The sequence below is a fragment of the Hipposideros armiger genome, unplaced genomic scaffold (genome assembly GCF_001890085.2).
Source record: "Hipposideros armiger isolate ML-2016 unplaced genomic scaffold, ASM189008v1 scaffold_14, whole genome shotgun sequence".
Classification (NCBI taxonomy): domain Eukaryota; kingdom Metazoa; phylum Chordata; class Mammalia; order Chiroptera; family Hipposideridae; genus Hipposideros; species Hipposideros armiger.
The window spans coordinates 7212595-7231777 of NW_017731364.1; the positions used below are offsets into that span (position 1 = coordinate 7212595).

A 19183-nucleotide genomic window follows, 5' to 3' on the forward strand; every position below is an offset into this window, starting at 1 on the left:
TGAAGGGCTTTAGATTGGTCACAAATTTATTCAACCTTGCTTGCTATTCCACAGCACATAAAATTAACTTAATATTCTTTGTATGTCAGACATTGCAAGCTTAATATTAAACGGACTATCCTGACCTTCTCCTTGTGGCTTTAATACTCACTTCTACATTAAAGGAGAAGTATTCAGAATTTCCAATCTTTTCAGACTCTCTTATTCCCATTCACCTGCTCACCCTAAATTCTGGACTTGCTCAAATAAGAATCCTTGCCACATCCTCCTATGAATTCTTAAAGTGACACCTTTCATCCCCTTGACTAAATGCTAGAGTAGTAAACATTTGATACTCTGGGGAAGGGGTGGTAATAGTAAAGATAACTAATATTTCTTGAGCACCTACAAATTATAGGACAATCCAGGGCTCTTATATAATCTAACTAAATCTTCATAGCAACTCTTCTAGAATGAGTATAATGCCTGTTCTACAGATTGAAAAAATGACACTCAAGAGACTTGCATAACACCAAAGTCAATGAACTTGTGTCAGATCTAGAAGGTGAACCCAGATGTTTCGGTTGACTCTAAAATTCATGTTTCTTCTTTGTTCATCTGTGATTTCTTACATACCTTCCTCAAAAATAATTTAGGTGGCTTATCATAAATGAACTAATAAAATGATCAAAAATAAAGATCATAAAGGGAAAGGGAAAAGAGAATTTTAACAGGATTTGGAAGAAGCCATTTACTATTACTGAGGGTCCATGGAAAATGCAAAGCTTTTAAATATAGTTTTGTTTCCCTGATGTGGATATTAATGGTTCAATCAATGACTCCATAAACTCAAATATTGTACATTTGACTGATTTGGGGGGAATGGGAGAGATAGATAGAAATCTCGTTAGGTCGCACAGAACCAACCTGCCTCTGGAGTCTGGGCCACCAAGCACCTTAGGTAATTTGTGATGGGCAAAACTAGAGAAGAAGCACCTGACAAAACAGCTCCTTGCCACCTTGCTTGTTGTGCTTTCTTGGACTTTGCTATGGACTTACAGATTTTCCTAAGTATATCCACATGTGCTGACTCTTATACATGATGGAGTAGATTTGATGATAGTTAGGGGGGGGGGTGCCCTTTACTACTTCCCTTGTTCCCTGCTCCATCACATTTCTCTTACCACTTCACCCATTTCTTGATTCCAATCTATTGTACACCACTATCTTATTTCTGGGATGTTACCACAGAATGAAAGAAAAAAACTCTTAGGCTAGCAGCCAAGACACCTCTCTACTCATCATTTGGCAGTGTGTGACTTGGGCACATTTTTGTCTTTGAGTCTTATATTTACCCATCTGTATAATAGGCATAATAATTTCTGCCCATCCCTACCCTGACATTCCATGTTCTCCTCCACTGGGATGTGAGACTCTTTCAGAAAGTGGCTAAAGGAGAGCTTGGTAGCCTGAAGTATCTTATAATTGGGAGGGTTTATTATACCAACACCTGTTTATACAGCATGTATCTATAATTGTGAGTTCTTGAGAAGGGCTAAAGAGAAAAAGCAATGACATGACCTCTTACCTTAAAGACAGTGATAGTACTATGCAGCAGAATTGTTAATTGTCCATTAATTGCCATGCACATTTATGCAAATATGTGTATAGCATATTGTTTGAATTCCCCTAGCTGTGGCTTTTCTGATATGGAATGGGGCCGTCCCTGTTTTGTGGAAAACAGAATGGCACCTTCAAAGACCAAGCATACTACTGTGACACTCAAGTGCTAGATCCACTTTTTATTATGTTTTCAAACATTATTATACCATGTTTGTTTGGAACCTTGGTTCACTTATAGAACCTTCAAAATTTGTATTTTATATATAGCTTTGTGTGTACATACACACACACAGATACATATGCAAACAAAACTTAAGGAAACATTTTTCTCTCTCCCCTCTAATATAAATATGGCTGCAGCAAGGAGGAGACAAACAGGAACAAAATAATACATTTTATTTGAAAAGTCTAGTAAGAGAGCTTTTCCCATCATAAGTTAGAAACATGCTCAATGTCCAATTTTCATTCTATGGTCACAATAATTACTCACTGTTAATGTGATATAGCCTATAAAGTTCTTCCTCATCTTTTTCAGTTCTCACCACAGCCCTACAAGGTAGGTTGGGTTACTATCCCCATGTATCTATGAGCTTCTCAAATATGGGGCCATTTCTTATTTTCCTACCTCTAACATCTAATTCTTGCAATAATTGTATATGTATTTTATTTATATAGTTTTCTTGTGAGGAAACAAAGGCAGAATGTTTAGTGGTTTGCACATGGACTTATAGCTTCCTAATATAGGCCGGAGGAAAACTCCAACTTTCATTTTCTGACTTTATATCCTGCCTTGAGTCTAGTAGATATCACCAGTTCTATATTAAAAGAAAAAGTCAGAAATGACAGTTGAGTAGAGACTATCACATGTAATATAATGCACAGTCCTACAAACAAATTCTAGTAAATTTCCAAATTGAAGTTATGCTGAATGGATTTTTTTTCCTTTGTCCCCTGGGAGACTCATGGAAAGTCAACTAAACAGTTGTTTGGACTCCAGGGTTCTCCTGCTTAAGAAGCTATTGGCATTCCGATGGGTTATTTTATGGCCCATGAACATCTAAGATGACAAATCATGTTTCCATGTTGGTGCCTATGCATAAAAAGCAGGGTCTGCTGCCAAAGGCCTTGTTTGATTATCTTTGTGATGATTTTCTGCATTATCCCAAATGGCCTAGGAAGCTACAAATGAAATGCTTCTGCTGCCATTTGAGCTTAGCATCTCCATATCTTTCATGAGCTTTTGTGTCTCCACTCAGTTCTTTTCCTGTATTGATTTTTAAACTTATTTGAGTTGATGGTAAGAGAAGGGAAAGGGATAGAGAAAAAAATAGAGGAAAAGAGAGGATGCAATTTCGTTCCCTCTCACAAAGGAGATGCTTTAGGAAGATATTCAACTTTGTATTCTAAAGATTCAGGAAAAATATAATTTGATGATAGCGTTGTGACCCCTCCCTAGTGAGGAAAAGTTCTCAGCCGGAAATGCAGGTAACTTCTTGTCATTGATCCTAGAGGAATATTTTTGCAAGTGTACAGTGTAAAGCCATGTTTTAATCTGAGACCTGTTGAAAATGACCACTCCTCACTCTTCAGTGCCCCATGCTCACCATCGTTCCAATGTTTGTGTTCCTAGGACCTCGATGCAGTCTCAGTCTTCCTACGGTAACAGCTCCCCACCTCTGAATAAAATGAACAGCATGAACAAGCTGCCTTCCGTCAGCCAGCTTATCAACCCTCAGCAGCGCAACGCCCTCACTCCCACCACCATTCCTGATGGCATGGGAGCCAACAGTAAGAGCGACTCCCTTTAGGGGCCACTGGAGGACTGACAGGACTAGGGTTAGAGGAAGTCTCGGCTCTGGGATGGGGGAAAGGCTGGCTAAGAGCTAAGTGAGAAGCATATTGGGACAAAACAGATCAAAGTTGAGTGGCTTGAGTTTTTCATGGTGAAATTTTTCTCGCTTTTGCGGTGTGTGGTTCATTACCAAGGGCATTGGTAGATGAAGAAAAAGGCTGTTCTTTTCGTAGGGATGAGGATCTCTGTGAAAAGAACAGTCCACTTCCTGTCACCGTGGATGAAGACTCTCCTCCTACATCCTCTGAGATAGCCAAATGGAAATATTGTATATCCAATATGTGGGAAGTAGCGTGGTGTGGTGGACTTAAAATCTAGAGAAATAGATTGTAGTACAGACTCTACTGCAATATTAGCTATATAGCTATGGACAAGTCACTTCTCTGCTCTAATGCTCAGTTTTCCATTCCTAAAATCATCACTCTGCACATTTATCATTTTATGATTCTGTGTCCCTACAATCTTGGCCTTCTCAACTTGTCTACTCCATTCCATTCACAGTCATTAATGAATTGGCATAGAGAAAGTAGTTTCTCTTTTATGTATTTACACACAGATTCCTCATAACAACTAAGTATAACTGTCAGAGACAATGTGAGAATTGGTCCTCCAAGTGGATGATGATTGGTATATATCTTTGTTGTAAATATAATTATCTTGTCCACTAGAACCTAATCTAGCAAAGTAGATATCAAAGTTGAAAGAAAAAGACAAAACTAAAAAAAGATGGTAAAAATGCAGAAGGATGTATTATATCCTGGAACCTTTCATCATTTTTATCAAGCCTTCAAACTGGTGTTTCAGTGTTGCCTTGAAGAGATTGGACTTTCTTAAAGAATTTAAAGGAGGCTAGATTGGGACTGTCTATGGTCTGATGGCACAAGTTCAGATTTTAATGAGATGAAGATGTGGCAATAAACACGTGAGAGCCAGACTGTTCTCTCACTAGTGATAAATGCATCTGAAGGCTCAAAACCTGACCCCTTGACAGCTCTACTACTTTGACAATAAAAGGAAAAGGGACCATTTACATTTTCCTTCATTTTCTTTCTTGTGACATCTTAGAGTCCTCAACTGTCTCTTGGGATGATGAAACTGTAGTGATAATGATGATCCTTCATATACATGTGACACAGTTTGCCTACTTTTTCTTATTTATACTTTGCAATTTTCTTTTGCTGTTGTCAGGAAATTCAGAGGGGAAGCCAATGAGACATAATAGGCCTGTGCTCTTCTTAGCTGTCTAGGGAGTGGCAGAGGATTTTCCGCTTTGGTACCTTACTATTCACTGAAGTAGAAGCAAATTGCATTCATTTATTTTGTAAATATGCTATTTATTTTTTACCAGAAAACAAAATTTTTTTCATAAATATCATTGATATTAAGCTTTTCTTCTCTATAAGTTAATGTGTAGAGTTTATAATTTAGTAAAAAACCATCAGTGTTGTTGGTGTTCCCTAATACAATCCTGAAAGAGGCCATAAGAAAGAACTGGGATTTTTAATCACATTTTTTTCTTATTAGGCTTATGATTTCCTGTAAATATTGCAATAATTCCTCCTATTCTCAAACAAATGTTCTAAAGGTCACTCTGTTGTACAGAGATTTGTTTATTTGTTCACTTACCTAAGTTTACTGAGCATCTGCTCTGTGTCAGGCACTGTGCTAGGATCTGTGGGGATCTAGTCAGGTACAAGGTCTAATCTCCATGTTTGAAGAGATTAGTCTAGTGAGGGAAATAGTCATATCACCCACGAAGGCAAATACAAGGAGGAAAACGTTAACATGAGGAGCAATGAGCAGTTGGATAGAACATTAGAAGAAGAGAAAGGTATGGGAAGAAATTGACCTAAGAGAATGTACAAAGGTCAAGAGGTGTGTGATTAGTTTGGAGTCTGGTGATTCTTCTGATCGATGAGATATAGGGGGCTTGAAGGGGTGTAGTGAGAGATGAAACTAGAAAGGAAGCCTGGTATATTAAGCCCTTGGTAACATTAAACCAGGCAAGATGGACCACTGGGATGCTGGTACGTGATGATGGCAGTAACCCTCTCTGTTCCTCCTGCTTCTGTTCAGTTCCTATGATGGGCACCCACATGCCAATGGCTGGAGACATGAATGGACTCAGCCCCACCCAGGCCCTCCCTCCCCCACTCTCCATGCCATCCACCTCCCACTGCACCCCCCCACCTCCGTACCCCACAGATTGCAGCCTTGTCAGGTGAGTCCACAGCATGTGCCCCTGGGGACCTGTCCTAAGCATCTCTGGGTGGTGGAGGGTGGACACTGTCCAAAGTTGAAAGCACAGGTGGGAAGAAAGAAAGCAGCCCTATGTTTTAAATTCAGCCTCTATTATCTCTCATCTATGGAGTGGTCAATATTTAATCAAGGAACACCACTATAATCCATATGGGAAAAAAGTGAAAATGTGAGTTTATAGGCATGTGATTTTTCATGCCTATTCCCCCATCTTCACTTGCTCCCTAACCCCTACATCACATTTTTACACTCTCAGTTGTGGATTTCAAATTGGTGCTCAGGGCTGGGGTTCCCAAAAAGGCAGTAAACTTGCTATCTCGCTCCCTTTCTTGCTCTCTAGGCCTCATAGCTCTCAGCCAACATGAGATCATTCTTTTGGAGTTGGATGTCCCTAAAAAAGTTTTTGATGTTAGCAAAAATGACAGGGACTTTCAAGAAACTGATGGCCTCTGCTGCTTTGTTATGAGAAATAGTACACTTGAGGCAGGGGAGTTCAGAAAGCAAGAAGAGAGAAATGCATAAAGCCAGAAGGATCTGCTCCCCAAGAAGGCGAGAGTAGGTGCCCAAATCTCATGCCTAGTACACATTGTCTGCCTCTGCTTCTTGCACAGAACGATTCTTTCATTTGGCTGCTGGAATAATACGTGTCAATCTCCATGTGATTGATGCAGTAGAACTGGCAGTGTCAGTCAAACAGATGGCAAAGTGGATGGGTTCTTCCACCCAGCTCTGGCTCTGTGATGGTGGTGGCATCCTCAGTTGGAGACCAGCACCAAAAAGAAGGGAGCCTGTATTCCAAATAGGAGATAAATCAAACAGCATTAATGACTGTGTAGTATAGTGGCCTACAATATTTTCTCAGTCTCATGAACCTATCCTAAGGACAGGTTCCATTCTCAAAACCCCCCAAAACAAAAAAAGTTAAAGTAGAGACACTCTTTTTGAAGTGAGGAGCCAGGAGGCCAGAGGGCTGAGAACGTGACCACTAGACGCCTTTCTTTCGCCCCGTGCAATGGCTCCTAAGACACTTATAGAGAATCCTTAGAATTCAATCACCATGTGAAAATCACTGCTCTGCAGGAATCCTTATAGTTGATTTTAGTTTTTATAGACATAACATTGAAGTCACTAATTATCCCCAAACCTCCAATTCAAGGACCACCTATATTTTATCTGCCCCTAGTCTCCTCTGTATGGCATCCCAGGGCAAAATGTTGGGTTTTCCTTGATCTCGCCAATGCAGTTGGGGTGAACTCTCTTTTTCTGTTTCCTCCTTCCTCTTCCCTCCTCCCTCTGCAGTTTCTTAGCGAGGTTGGGCTGTTCATCATGTCTGGACTATTTCACGACCCAGGGGCTGACCACCATCTATCAGATTGAGCATTACTCCATGGATGTAAGTAACTGTTAGAATTTTCTCTTGAGTTTTATTTCTTCATTTCCTCCCTCTGGTGACATCCACCTTGTAGTTTCAATCCCCCTGGTTTTAAAATTTGTTTTTGTCATACCCCCCATCCTCAATTTTGATGGAATCCATGACCTTATTAGAAAGATTGCCAGGCCTCAGCCTATACATATAAGAAGCTTAGCAATCAGTCTTCCTCAGCTTGTTTGATCAGTCAATTGTCTATTGCATGTGTATTATATACAGAGTGGGAAAGAGGAGATCTAATTCCCGCTCAGGAAACCTATAGTCTCTAAAGACTTCAGAGAGCCTTTTGGATGTTCTCATTAATTGGTAAAAGATCCCAAGGATGATAGCAGGAAGCAGGTGATATTAGTCTCACTCTAAAACATGGAGAGAGAACAATATAGTCATTGACCATGATGAGTTTATGACAGAACCAGGACTAGAACCCTGAGGAGTAAACTTCTTGTCTTTAATTCTATTAATTGGCTGTTTCTGCCTTTCCTTAAAGTAGGACCTTATGGGGGATTCAGCTGCTCCTCTCAGTGAGAGGAGTTCATTCATTTTCAGTTCTATCAGAGTAAGGCCCAGACATCCCTGATCACTGGGGAAGATTGCCAGTCATGGGTTCAAGTCCAAACTCTGCTTTGTAGTAGCAACGAGAACTTGGAGTTATCACTTTGCCTCTCTGGGCCACATTTAATCAAATCGGGTTCACAATCTCTCTTCTGGCTTCGACATTCTTTGGTTTTTCTTTTGGAGCAAGCTGGATGGGAGGGGGCTTTTCTTGCTTTCTACGGTACGTCTTGACCTATCGCTCACATGGGAGCTCATATTGTTTTGGTTTAAGACAATCTGACTTTCCTCCCAGGCTGCCCTTCATGCTGCTGTCTTTGGGGTTTACTATCCTCTCTTCCAGCTTCCAGAGGGCCCTTTGGGCTGGTGGAGGAAGATACACTGTGCCTCTGCTTCTGCTTCTGTAGTTGGGACCTCTTTCTTCCCCTTCCTTGAGCACCGATGCTAGAGATTCCCTTGCGGCCTGAGAATGCCCCAGCCCCATGGTGACAAGTATATGCTGTGCTGCCCCTGTGCCCACCCTTCTGCCCCCACATAAACCACCCCTGGCTGCTGATCCCTGTTGGAAGAAATTATAGGTGAACACTATAAATCTTGAGGAGTTTGTACTAACAGGTTGCAGATAACTTTACAATAACGTCCATTCGTTGAAGTGAACAGAGTTGCCCTGTGCATGAGAGTCCTACAGGATGGAACAGGGAATTTGCCCCTTCCCTATTATTTTTAAAGCTATATCTTCCGTTTGCTAACTGGTCCCCACAGGGGAGTGTGTCAAGATGCTCCCTTGGCTGTCAGGACCTGTGATGCTCTCCACAAGTACATTCCTGCTGGCATTGGCTAGATCTCGTGCCAGTTTCTGGGCCACAGCATTCTCACCAGTCAGTTATAAGTGAAAAATCTATCCAGGCATGTTGATTAATAGAGCGTACTTTACAACGAGTTTTGGACTTACTGGGAATTTCAGAAGCATAAAGAGCTATGTTCACTTATTTATTTGTGGATTACCCTTTTTATAGTGTATTCTTCTGTTAGAATAAGAAATTGGGCTACCCATACTGCAGATTTCTGTATTGGGAACTACTGGACGCTATCTAATTTCTGCATCTTCAACTCAGTTTCTGCCATCTTGTTACTGGAAATAATCACCGCCTTTTCAGCTCGTCTCACAACACCAGCCTAAGTTATTTGGCATCCCTTCCTGGATAAGGAATGTGGTTAAATTTGGGAGTTTTCATAGGTATCCCCTCTAAGATGCAAGGATCAGTTAATAGTAATACAGTAATAATACACATGGCCAAGCTTTATATAGCATGCTTTATAGTTTGCAAAGTGCTTTTATGTCCACATTTACATATGAGTCCACAATGTGTGCTGACCTAAACAGGACTTGTATCCCATTTTACTGATGAGGCCAGTAGAGAGTAAGTGGCTTGATAAAGGTCTAGAGCCAGTCAGTGACAGAAGAAGAATCTCTCTGTCAAGGTCTTCTGACAGGAAGCACAATGCTCTTTCTACCCATCATGCTGCTCCATAAAAAAACTATGAGCCACCACTGAAACAAGCTAATGAAGAGCTAATGTAGATTAATGTAAGAGATGCCACCACAGTTATTAAAATCAACCATATTTATAATGCCTTCTACTCCTATCCGTAGGACATAGGCATATACCCTACATTTTGATACCCTAATTTATCTAAACACCTCAAAATCTTTTAGTCATTAGGGCAGTTTTAGGCTCAGAGGCTCCCCGGCATCCCCAATTCATTCACTTACTTGTGTAAATGTAGACTTGTCAACTCTCTGAACGTCAGCTTTCCTATCTAAAAGTAGGTGTAATAATATTTACCACTTATCTGAGCATTCAATGAGGTCAGGAATGTAAAATAATTAGTTCAGTGCCTGGCACGTAGAAAATGTTCAATACCTGATAGTAACCTTTTTTTTCTCATCTCCTCATTTGATTGCTGGTTACATTCCATTAATGCCTTTCTTCTAGTGACTAGAGACATTTAGATTTGGGAGTCAGCTGGTAACTTTACCTTATGTTTTTGGTTTTGGATTTTTGCCCTCTGATCTAACTACTGTCCACATTTAACTAATGAAGGACGTGAGACCAGTAGGGAATGAGTGAAGTGTTATTCACGAGCAGAGATGGTGCCTCAAGGTTGTACCTTTGTGCTTAGTTACATATAGTGCCAAAGGTTATCAGAGAGCTAATTTTGTTTTCCAACTTAGGGATCAATAAATTCAGGTCATTTAAACCAGAGCACTGGGAAATGACAAAATGATGTAGATTGAATATCAATTGTCTGTTGGTCCTAATTCTCCCTGACTTCTTTTCCTATTACACAGGATTTGGCAAGTTTAAAAATCCCTGAGCAATTCCGACATGTCATCTGGAAGGGCATCCTGGATCACCGGCAGCTCCATGAATTCTCCTCTCCTCCCCACCTCCTGCGGACCCCAAGTGGTACCTCTACAGTCAGTGTGGGCTCCAGTGAGACCCGGGGTGAGCGTGTGATTGACGCCGTGCGCTTCACCCTCCGCCAGACCATCTCCTTCCCACCTCGAGATGAGTGGAATGACTTCAACTTTGACATGGATGCTCGCCGCAACAAGCAGCAGCGTATCAAAGAGGAGGGAGAGTGAGCACTACTGTGTGAGCTCTTTCCAGCCTCTTCCTGTCTGCCCAGCCCCCTCCAAGGCACTACTGTTTGACCTTCCAAGCATCCTCACTAGCTCCTTCCTCTTCTCTGTCTGGCTTCTTAAAGGAAGGAGAAGTAAGAGGCTACCTTTTACCTAATGTCCAACCTGGTGTCTGATTCTGATTCTGGCTTTAAGCCTTCAAATCTGTTGCTTGCAGGACTTAAGTTGTCATGGCTAGGTAGAAGTGAGCAAAAAAGCAGTGGGTATCTTCTTAGGCTGCAGAGATCTCTCATTGACTTTTATAAAGCATTTTCAGCCTTATAGTCTAAGACTATATATATAAATATATAAATATACAGTATATATATATATTTTTGAGTGGGGGGCATTGAGTGTTGTTTAAAATGTAATTTAAAGGAAAGGAAATTGAGTTGCACTTACTGACTTTTTTTTTTCAATTTACTTATTTTGGATAGCTTATCTATATGCCTTCTCTCATATACATGGGATACCATGTATGGTAACACATATTTAGAGCTTGGTGGTACATGTGAATGACAACGCTGTATAGGTCCCTTTACTTCTTTTGATGCTAAATACATGCCACATCAAACCTGTGGATAGATCCACTCGTATTTACCATTGCTTATTATGTGGGTGAGACTCTATACATATGTATGTGATTTCCTGTGTTGGTGTATTTTCTGTTACTGGCATCCCTACTTAGTGATGGTGGTTCACTTTGGGGTTATTTAATCCAATTACAAGAAAAAGTTCATATTTACATGATCACACACTTGAGGAAGGAAATATCCTCTTTTGGTTTTGGTTGGTAATGGGGGATGTGGGTCATAGCTAAATTTATTAAAATGTCCATGGCAGCCAGTTTAAAAACACCTAGTATCATGTATCTGGATATATCAGCAATTTCCTCAAATTTAATACCAGTTACCTGATCTCATAGTATTTGTTGGGAAAATATTTGCTGCCATTATAGAAGGCGTAAAACTAAATTGTACTACTAGCTTGACTAACTCAATTACACATTTACTACCCTTGATAGAATTGAGGTTGAGTTGGTTGGGACAAATGCTGTAGTTCTTACAATGATGTTGAAATATCCATTAAGAATATCCAGGCAAAGCAGGTATTATATAGAAATACTGAATCTCCACTAAACAGTAAGAGATCTCAGTGAACCATGAGTTGAAATTCTTGGAAGATCTTTTGAAACATAGATAATATTGTTTGGTAAATATTTCTCTTAAAGACACTCATATTGTATGAAATCCTGCCATGTAGAGGCTTATTTATCTATCTATCCTCAAGGTTTAAAATAGGAGTAATGATTTGGGAAATATAACATTATGAGATTAGTTTCCCTCTGTGGCATCAGTTGCATCACTGTATCACTTTTCTTTTGTGATCAATAAGAGCTTCACTTTGTTGGAAAGTAGCTGTGAGAGCCCAATGCCCCATCCGTCTTTCTTCTGGACTGTGCCTAGACATCAAAATGTCCCCACAGCTCAGGGGATAAGCCTTTCATGGAAGCTGTTGCTTGAACCATATAAACAAAGAGCTGTCTTCAAACTTTGGGAAGACATGTAAATGACAACAGTCCCCTCGATCTTTCAGAAACATACTTTGTAGCAAAGTTCTTTTTTTCAAACTATAAAAGCAATATTTTGTGTATATGCTAATGAGCTCTAAAATCTTCTTGTGCTTTCTGGTAAGAGGCTATCGTTGCACATAAACTTTCATTTTTATTTTAAAGTGCAAAAGGGCTAATGTGGCTCTAAAATATAATGTGTGAGTTTCATCTGAAAAGTGTATATATGTTTTGCATGTAAAATTGCGTATTTTGTTTCAATTACTTTTTTTTTTCTTTTGGGGATAGCAGATTTTCCAGAACCACAACCGACACCTTTTTTATTATTATTATTGTTTTTATATTTTCATGGAAATATCAGTTAGTAAGACTACAATGTCAAATGAGAAAAAAAATCATAATTGTAAGATGGGGAAGGGAAAGTTATTGTTTTTTTATTATTATTTTTATTTTGTATGTTAAAGAGAGCGAGTCCTTGATTTCAAAATTTCATTGTGCTTAAATGATAATAAGCACTGTTAATTTGTAGAACAAGCATGCAGCTTTGAAAACCTATTAAGGGGAAGAATGAAAGCTGTGCCTTGGCAAAGCTAGGAGGACAAATGGCTTTCTTCACTGTCCTGAATATTTGGGTAAACGTAAGGACTTCTTATGAGCTATTTCAGCACTATGGAGATGGCACTAGGGACTCAGAAATTCCTGTACTGTATCTCTTAGGAATGCCATTAGCCAGGCCTAGGTGCAACTACTGGCTTCATACCCTGGTGGAAACTTAATGCTCTTTGAGTGTATGAGTCACTAGGACAATGGGGTAAAAGAATATTAAGGACAAACAAGTAGGAGTGGGCTGAATGGAGTTCTGGTGGCCTCAGCTCAATGCTGTTAGCCAAATAATGGATAGTTTTTTGCTTGGACATGGTTAGAAACAGAAATGGAGAATAGAACTTTGTTCATTAAATCCATTTACGTTTTGTTTTCTTAATATTACCCTAAAATACAGTATGTGGGATGTTGAATGATAAAGGTTTTTTTTTTATTTTTATAATTGTACAAAAATTAAGTAAATATCAAATGTTTTATATACTTTATTAATGTTTTGAAAGGTACTTTCGTATAGATATGATACTTTTTTTAAAACTTCAGTTGCTTGTCTTTTGGTATTTTGTGTTATGGGCTTTTGGTGAGCCAGAGGCAAATCTACAAGCCACTTATGTTTGCCAAGACATGCAATAAAATTAAAAATTAAATAAAAACTCACTGAGAAATGGTGTTGATGATGATGATGATGATGGTGTGTGTGTGTGTCCGTCCGTGTGTGTGTCCCCATTGGCCTTGTTTTTAATCATCGAGGAAGAAAAGATGCTGAGAAAACTTTGAACAAGTTCAAATATTGATGCTTCTCATCTCAGAACAAAATAATCATTGTTATTTTAGCCAATCTATGATATTGGAAAGACCAGGAAGATAACTTCATTTGATACATGAGATACTCACAGATTTAATATTTTGAGGTCAGAATGAGTTTTCTTTGGAACAGGGATTTGACTGCAGATATTTCTAATGTCTAATTTAGCGACCTTCCCATGATGCTCCATGCTCCATGATGACCTACTCAGTCCAATCCAGGCTGGGATGCAGATTACCTTGTTGTGTGTGGGAACAGAATTGCAGATGGTGGGCCCTGGGAATGTTCTTCTTTAAACTCAGAGTTGAACATCACCAAGCAATTATATACATAGATATGATAAAATATCTACTATCAAAATAGTTTAATTATTTTATTAAAGAAATGAAAAAGCTCGTTCTTTTATGAGCTAACATTAGATGGCATTAAATAAATTTAATACCTTAGCTTTATAAATAACTTTAAGGATAACATTGTATATAACAGGGGTCGGCAAACTGCAGCTTGTGAGCCACATGCGTCTCTTTGGGTACGTTCCATCTCAAAAGTTTGCCAACCCCTGGAAGAGCCAATCTGTCTCTCACAACAATTTAAAAATTATGTGAGAGCCATAAATATATTTTTACATAATCACCATTATGTGAATAATATCCTTTAAAAATGTTGTAAATGAAACTATGATAGTTTTATTTTCATTTTCAATTTTACTTCAGAGCCACAGTTCACAAGCCACAGTTTACTGACCCCTGGCGGCTATTGTGTCTAAGAAGTTTCTCAACCCTTGGTATAAAATATATTGTATTTAAAGATATCAGTTTGTTTTCCTATTTATAAATGTCATCACATTATGAATATATGCGCTCATATAGAGTGGTTGGTTCAGCTTAAATTAGGGTGTCAAAAGATTCCAATTCTCATTTCTTAAAATCTAGGTGATGGATTCCCCCAAAATGAAAGGATTGATACAATGGTTCCATAAAAATGAAAAGTAATGGAAATGATTAATCCTTGATATACTACTAAGACAATTTGGATTCAACTGTAGATGTTTTGGTTTTTGGTTTTTGTGAACAGTTCTAACTATATGTATGATTGGTACTTCATGACTTTTGCGAGATCTTAGAGGTCTTCTGAAGTGCAAAGAAAAAAAATATATTTTTTAGTTTTAAGACGTTTTTTTAGAGTAATTTTAAGTTCATAGCAAAAATTGAGAGGATAGTACAGAAATTTCCCACAGAGCATCTGACCATGCATACATAACCTCCCTCATTCTCCACATCCCACCAGAGTGGTACATTTGTTACAGTTGAGGAAGCTACATTGGTGCATCATTATTACCCAAGGCCCACACTTTGTGATAGGATTCACTCTTGGTGTTTTACGGGTTTGGTGTTCTATGGGTTTGGTCAAATATATAATGACATGTACCCATCATTATAGTATCGTACAGAATACTTCCACTGCCCTAAACATCCTCTGTGCTCCACCTGTTCATCCCTCCCTCCTCAAAACCTCTGACAACCACTTTTAGCATCTGGCAATCCTTTTACAGTCTCCATGGTTTGGCCTTTCCCAGAATGTCATATATCTAGAATCATACAGTATGTAGTATTTTCAGATAGACTTCTCTTACTTAGCAATATGCATTTTAGGTTTCTCCATGTTTTCTCATGGCTTAATAGCTTATTTCTTTTTAGTGCTAAATAATCTTCTATCGTCTCAATGTACCAGTTTATTTGTCTGTTTACCTACCGAAGGACATCTTCATTGCTTCCAAATTTAGGCAATTAGGAATAAAGTTGCTATAACCAACTGTGTGCAAGTTTTTGTGTGGACATAAGTTTTCACCTCCTTTTGGATAAATACCCAGCAGTGAGATGGCTGGATTGTATGATAAGAACATATTTAGCTTTGTAAGAAATTGCCAAGCTGTCATTCTAAGAGACTCTGCCATTTTGCATTCCCATCAGTAATGAATGCGCGTTCCTGTTGCTCCACATCCTCACCAGCCTTGGTGTTATCAGTGTTCTGGGTTTTGGCCATTCTAATAGGTGCGTAGTGGTATCTCATTGTTTTAATTTGCATTTCCCTGAGAACATATGCGGAGCATCTTTTCATGTGCTTATTTTTCATCTGTATATCTTTTTTAGTGAGGTATCTTTTAAGGGCTTTGCCCATTTTTAAATCAACTTTTTTGTTCTCTTATTGTTGGGATTTAAGTGTTCCAAACTACTTAAAAAAAAAAAGAATAAAATGTATTTCTTACAATTATCATAGGATCTGTTAGGCCCTTTTTTAAACTTTAAATTCATGGAAAGTTAGTGATTTTGTTTTTCCATATCTTGAGACATTTTCTCTTTCCATTCTAGGAATTACTTCTTCTTTACTTATCAACCAACTCCAGTGAGCCAAAAAAAAAGGACTAAAATTTTAAAAAAAGGGAAGAGTGGTGGAATTGTCTGTCCAAAACTCTGCTGTCTAATATGGTAGCCACTGTTTAAATGTGATTACGTTGCACCTGAGATGTGGCTATTCAAAATTGAGATGTTCTATAAGTGCAAAATACACTTTTTTTTACAAAGATTTTACAAAAAAAAATCTTTTTTACAAAGATTTCACTTAGAATAAAAATAATGTAAAATATCTCACTAATAATTTTTTATGTTGATTACATGTTAGATAATATCACAGACTAAATAAAATCTATTAAAGTTAATTTTGCCTGTTTCTTTTATATTTTATATGACAACTAGAAAATTTAAAATTATGTAAGTGGCTTTCATTATAGTTCTATGGGACAACTGGCCTAGAAATATCCCATGAGAAGCCTAGAAGGGTGATGACATGAATTTACTATTGCCTAATTATCCAGTTTTCCTACTGTGGGGATCAAAGCATTACATCACCTTTCAAGAAGGTATAGGATAGATAATATGAGATATTTAACTTTAGAGTCTGCCTTTAGTTTTTCATAAGAATTCAGAATTTTTCATTTTCTCCTGATAATGGCAAAAAGGTTGAAATTAACAGAGGAAGATGTTTCAAAATTGTTAAATCAGAAGATGAATATAAAGAGCACCACTTTGGACTCTAATGATGATGGTGAAATGCACTGTGTAATTTAAATCTCAGACTGAGTTTTCATGTGAGTATATCCTAGATGAATTTTCTCAAACAAAAGGCTCAGTGGTTGAGCACTATAGCATCTAATGATGAAAATGATACATGCTTCTGTTAAATAAATTGTTCAACTAGAATTTTGCCATGAAAATTTTTGGGACAAGAAGCTGCCCACCCTATTTCTTTAAAAGAATATGTGACAGTATTCTTTAACTGTAATGATTCGTGTGCACCAAAATTTTCCCAATATGCTTTACGAGTGGACAAATGCTAGAAATAGGTGTGTATCAAAGATAATTGGAAGAAACAGGTTATTTAACTCATTGAATTGGTCATTCTAATTGGCATTTATAAATGTAAAAGTAAAAATACTTTGCAAATTTTGGAGCAAAGAATATGGTCATCTTTTCAACAAAATTATGAGCCATCAAATGTTCCAAAAGTTTTCAAGTATTGCATTTTGATAATACAAATGCAAGATAAACAATCAGAAGTAATGATAAACTGCAACATATTTGAAATCAATATTTACAAGAAGGTTATATCTCTGACTGCACAGTAGAAGTTAATGGTATTCACAGATATTTCCCATTGTACATCTAAAATCATGAAAACGAACAAAATTTTAGGCTTACTATACTGAAATTCTTATTAAAATTTTTGATGATGTCATTTTTCACTATCCTTTTATTCTGTATTTCACTTATAAAATTACTAAATTATTTTTAAATGATTAAAACCAGATGGTAATGGGTAGTGACTTTTTCCTGTTACACTGAATAACTTACCCAGTATTAATAGTTATAGAACACCAAAGACAATGTCAATTAAACATGCTTGAATTATCTAAAATTTGCATAGGATTTCTGAGATCCAGGGAGCATATTTCTTCTTTTGGGTACACCTTCTAGATTGTCTAGGAAGGTCATCCAAGGATCCTAGTGGTATACTAGGCACCCCTGATAGCAAAATAAAATTATAGAAAAAAGGGCTGTGCAAGAGTGACAGGTAAACACTGGAGCCTTCCTGACCCAGAGAAGATACCCATGATCTTGAGTCAGGACACCCACAGATTGGCAGGTGGTGGTGTTCATTCTCCCTTCAACAATTCTTTCTCTTCCATATTCTATAGTTCTCTTACTAGGTAAACTAGAGCATAGGACACTTCCAGCATTGAGTATATTTTTCCCAGCATACTCTTTACACCCATAAAAGTTTTAGTGTTCATTATTTTTCTGAACTTGATCAACACTGCCTCTTTTCCTGGTACTTCAGACTCATTGAAAAAATGGTTATGCAGATGTATAGATTTTCATGGAAATACAAAGAGCCAGAATAGAAAGAATGATGGACTGAAAGAAATCTGGTGACTGGGACCAGATGGTTAATCCTCTGTGCCTCAGTTTCAGCATCTGTAAAATGAGGGATGTGAACCCCTAACTTGTCAGTATTTCAGTTATATTTTTAGGAGAGAGCTGAAGGATGGTATAAAACAACTCTGCCAATGCAGATATGAGGTTATAGTTTTAAGACAAATTACAGTCTCATATATATATATATATATATATATATATATATATATATATATATACATATATATGTATATTTACACACACACATATATATACATATATACACACATATACATATATGTGTGCATATATACATATATGTGTATATATGTATATATAAACACACACACACACACACACACATATATATATATTTTTTTTAATATATATATTCAGGTAAGAGTAGTTCATTAGTTTAAAGCAGTGCTTTTAGTGTCAATGTTGGGTGTGTGCTTGAAATTTATGAGATCTGTAACTCCTCACACTAATCCTGAATCTATGTGCCAAGTGGGTGGCAAGTACTGGCAGGTGGATTTCTCTTTTGTGATTCTCATCAGAATTTTAGACCTTGGATTCGGGAGGTGCATCATTTTGTAATTTGAGTAAAAGTTAGATGTAGGGGGCCAAGAGATGGGAAGAAATTGCTAGCAGAGAGGTTGGCTTAGGAAATAACACACTAAATTAAGAATTTTATAACATTTTAACTCATCTGCCAATTGTGCTATAATTTGGGGAATACCATAATTTTATCGGTAAAAGACATTATGATGATTTTGAACAATAGTTTTATATTCCTAAACTCTAGATACTATCTTCTCTGAGTTGATTGTTCTACCCTGCTATTTTTGTAGCTAAGTTTGCATTAGCTGTACCCGATTTTCCTCCAACTTACCAATACCTTCCTAATACTACTCTCTCCATTAGTGAGCAAAAGTTAGAGAAAGCACCTGAAAGCACTCAGGATACCTCGCTTAGAGAAAAGCCAGAACTTTAAATGAGAATGAAAGAAGAAAGAACACAAAGATCAGCCCATTGTCAGATTCTGGGCTGTGAAATGAAAGAAATTCTGCTGTGTCATTCCACAGGGCCTCCTGCCAAATGCATTTTGGATATGTTCAGAATGTTGTCATTTTTTTTTCTCAAGAATTCTGGAATTGTAGTGGCATCAAGGTGCCAGCATGTTTGGCATATTAGAACAAATCCTGGTATTTGTAAATATCCAACAGAGAAGTTGTAAAAGAAAGTTCTAGGAAATTCACTTTTGGGAACCTCACCCAGGAAGGAAAAGCCCCAGGAAACAATATCTCTAACACCTGATGTTCAAAATGATCACCAGGCCACTGGGAAATGCGTGTA

General features: G+C 37.8%; 1 protein-coding gene across 1 annotated transcript in view; it reads left to right on the forward strand.

The window, feature by feature from the left end:
• Positions 1-10685, forward strand: part of TP63 (tumor protein p63) — a 226063-nt gene extending 215378 nt beyond the window's left edge. Inside the window, exons 11-14 of the mRNA XM_019667925.1 lie at positions 3233-3390; positions 5531-5675; positions 7013-7106; positions 10048-10685. Coding sequence (XP_019523470.1) covers positions 3233-3390; positions 5531-5675; positions 7013-7106; positions 10048-10344 — 694 coding nt within the window. The 3' untranslated portion in view covers positions 10345-10685. The remainder of the gene's footprint in view (positions 1-3232; positions 3391-5530; positions 5676-7012; positions 7107-10047) is intronic.
• The last annotated feature ends 8498 nt before the right edge of the window (positions 10686-19183 follow it).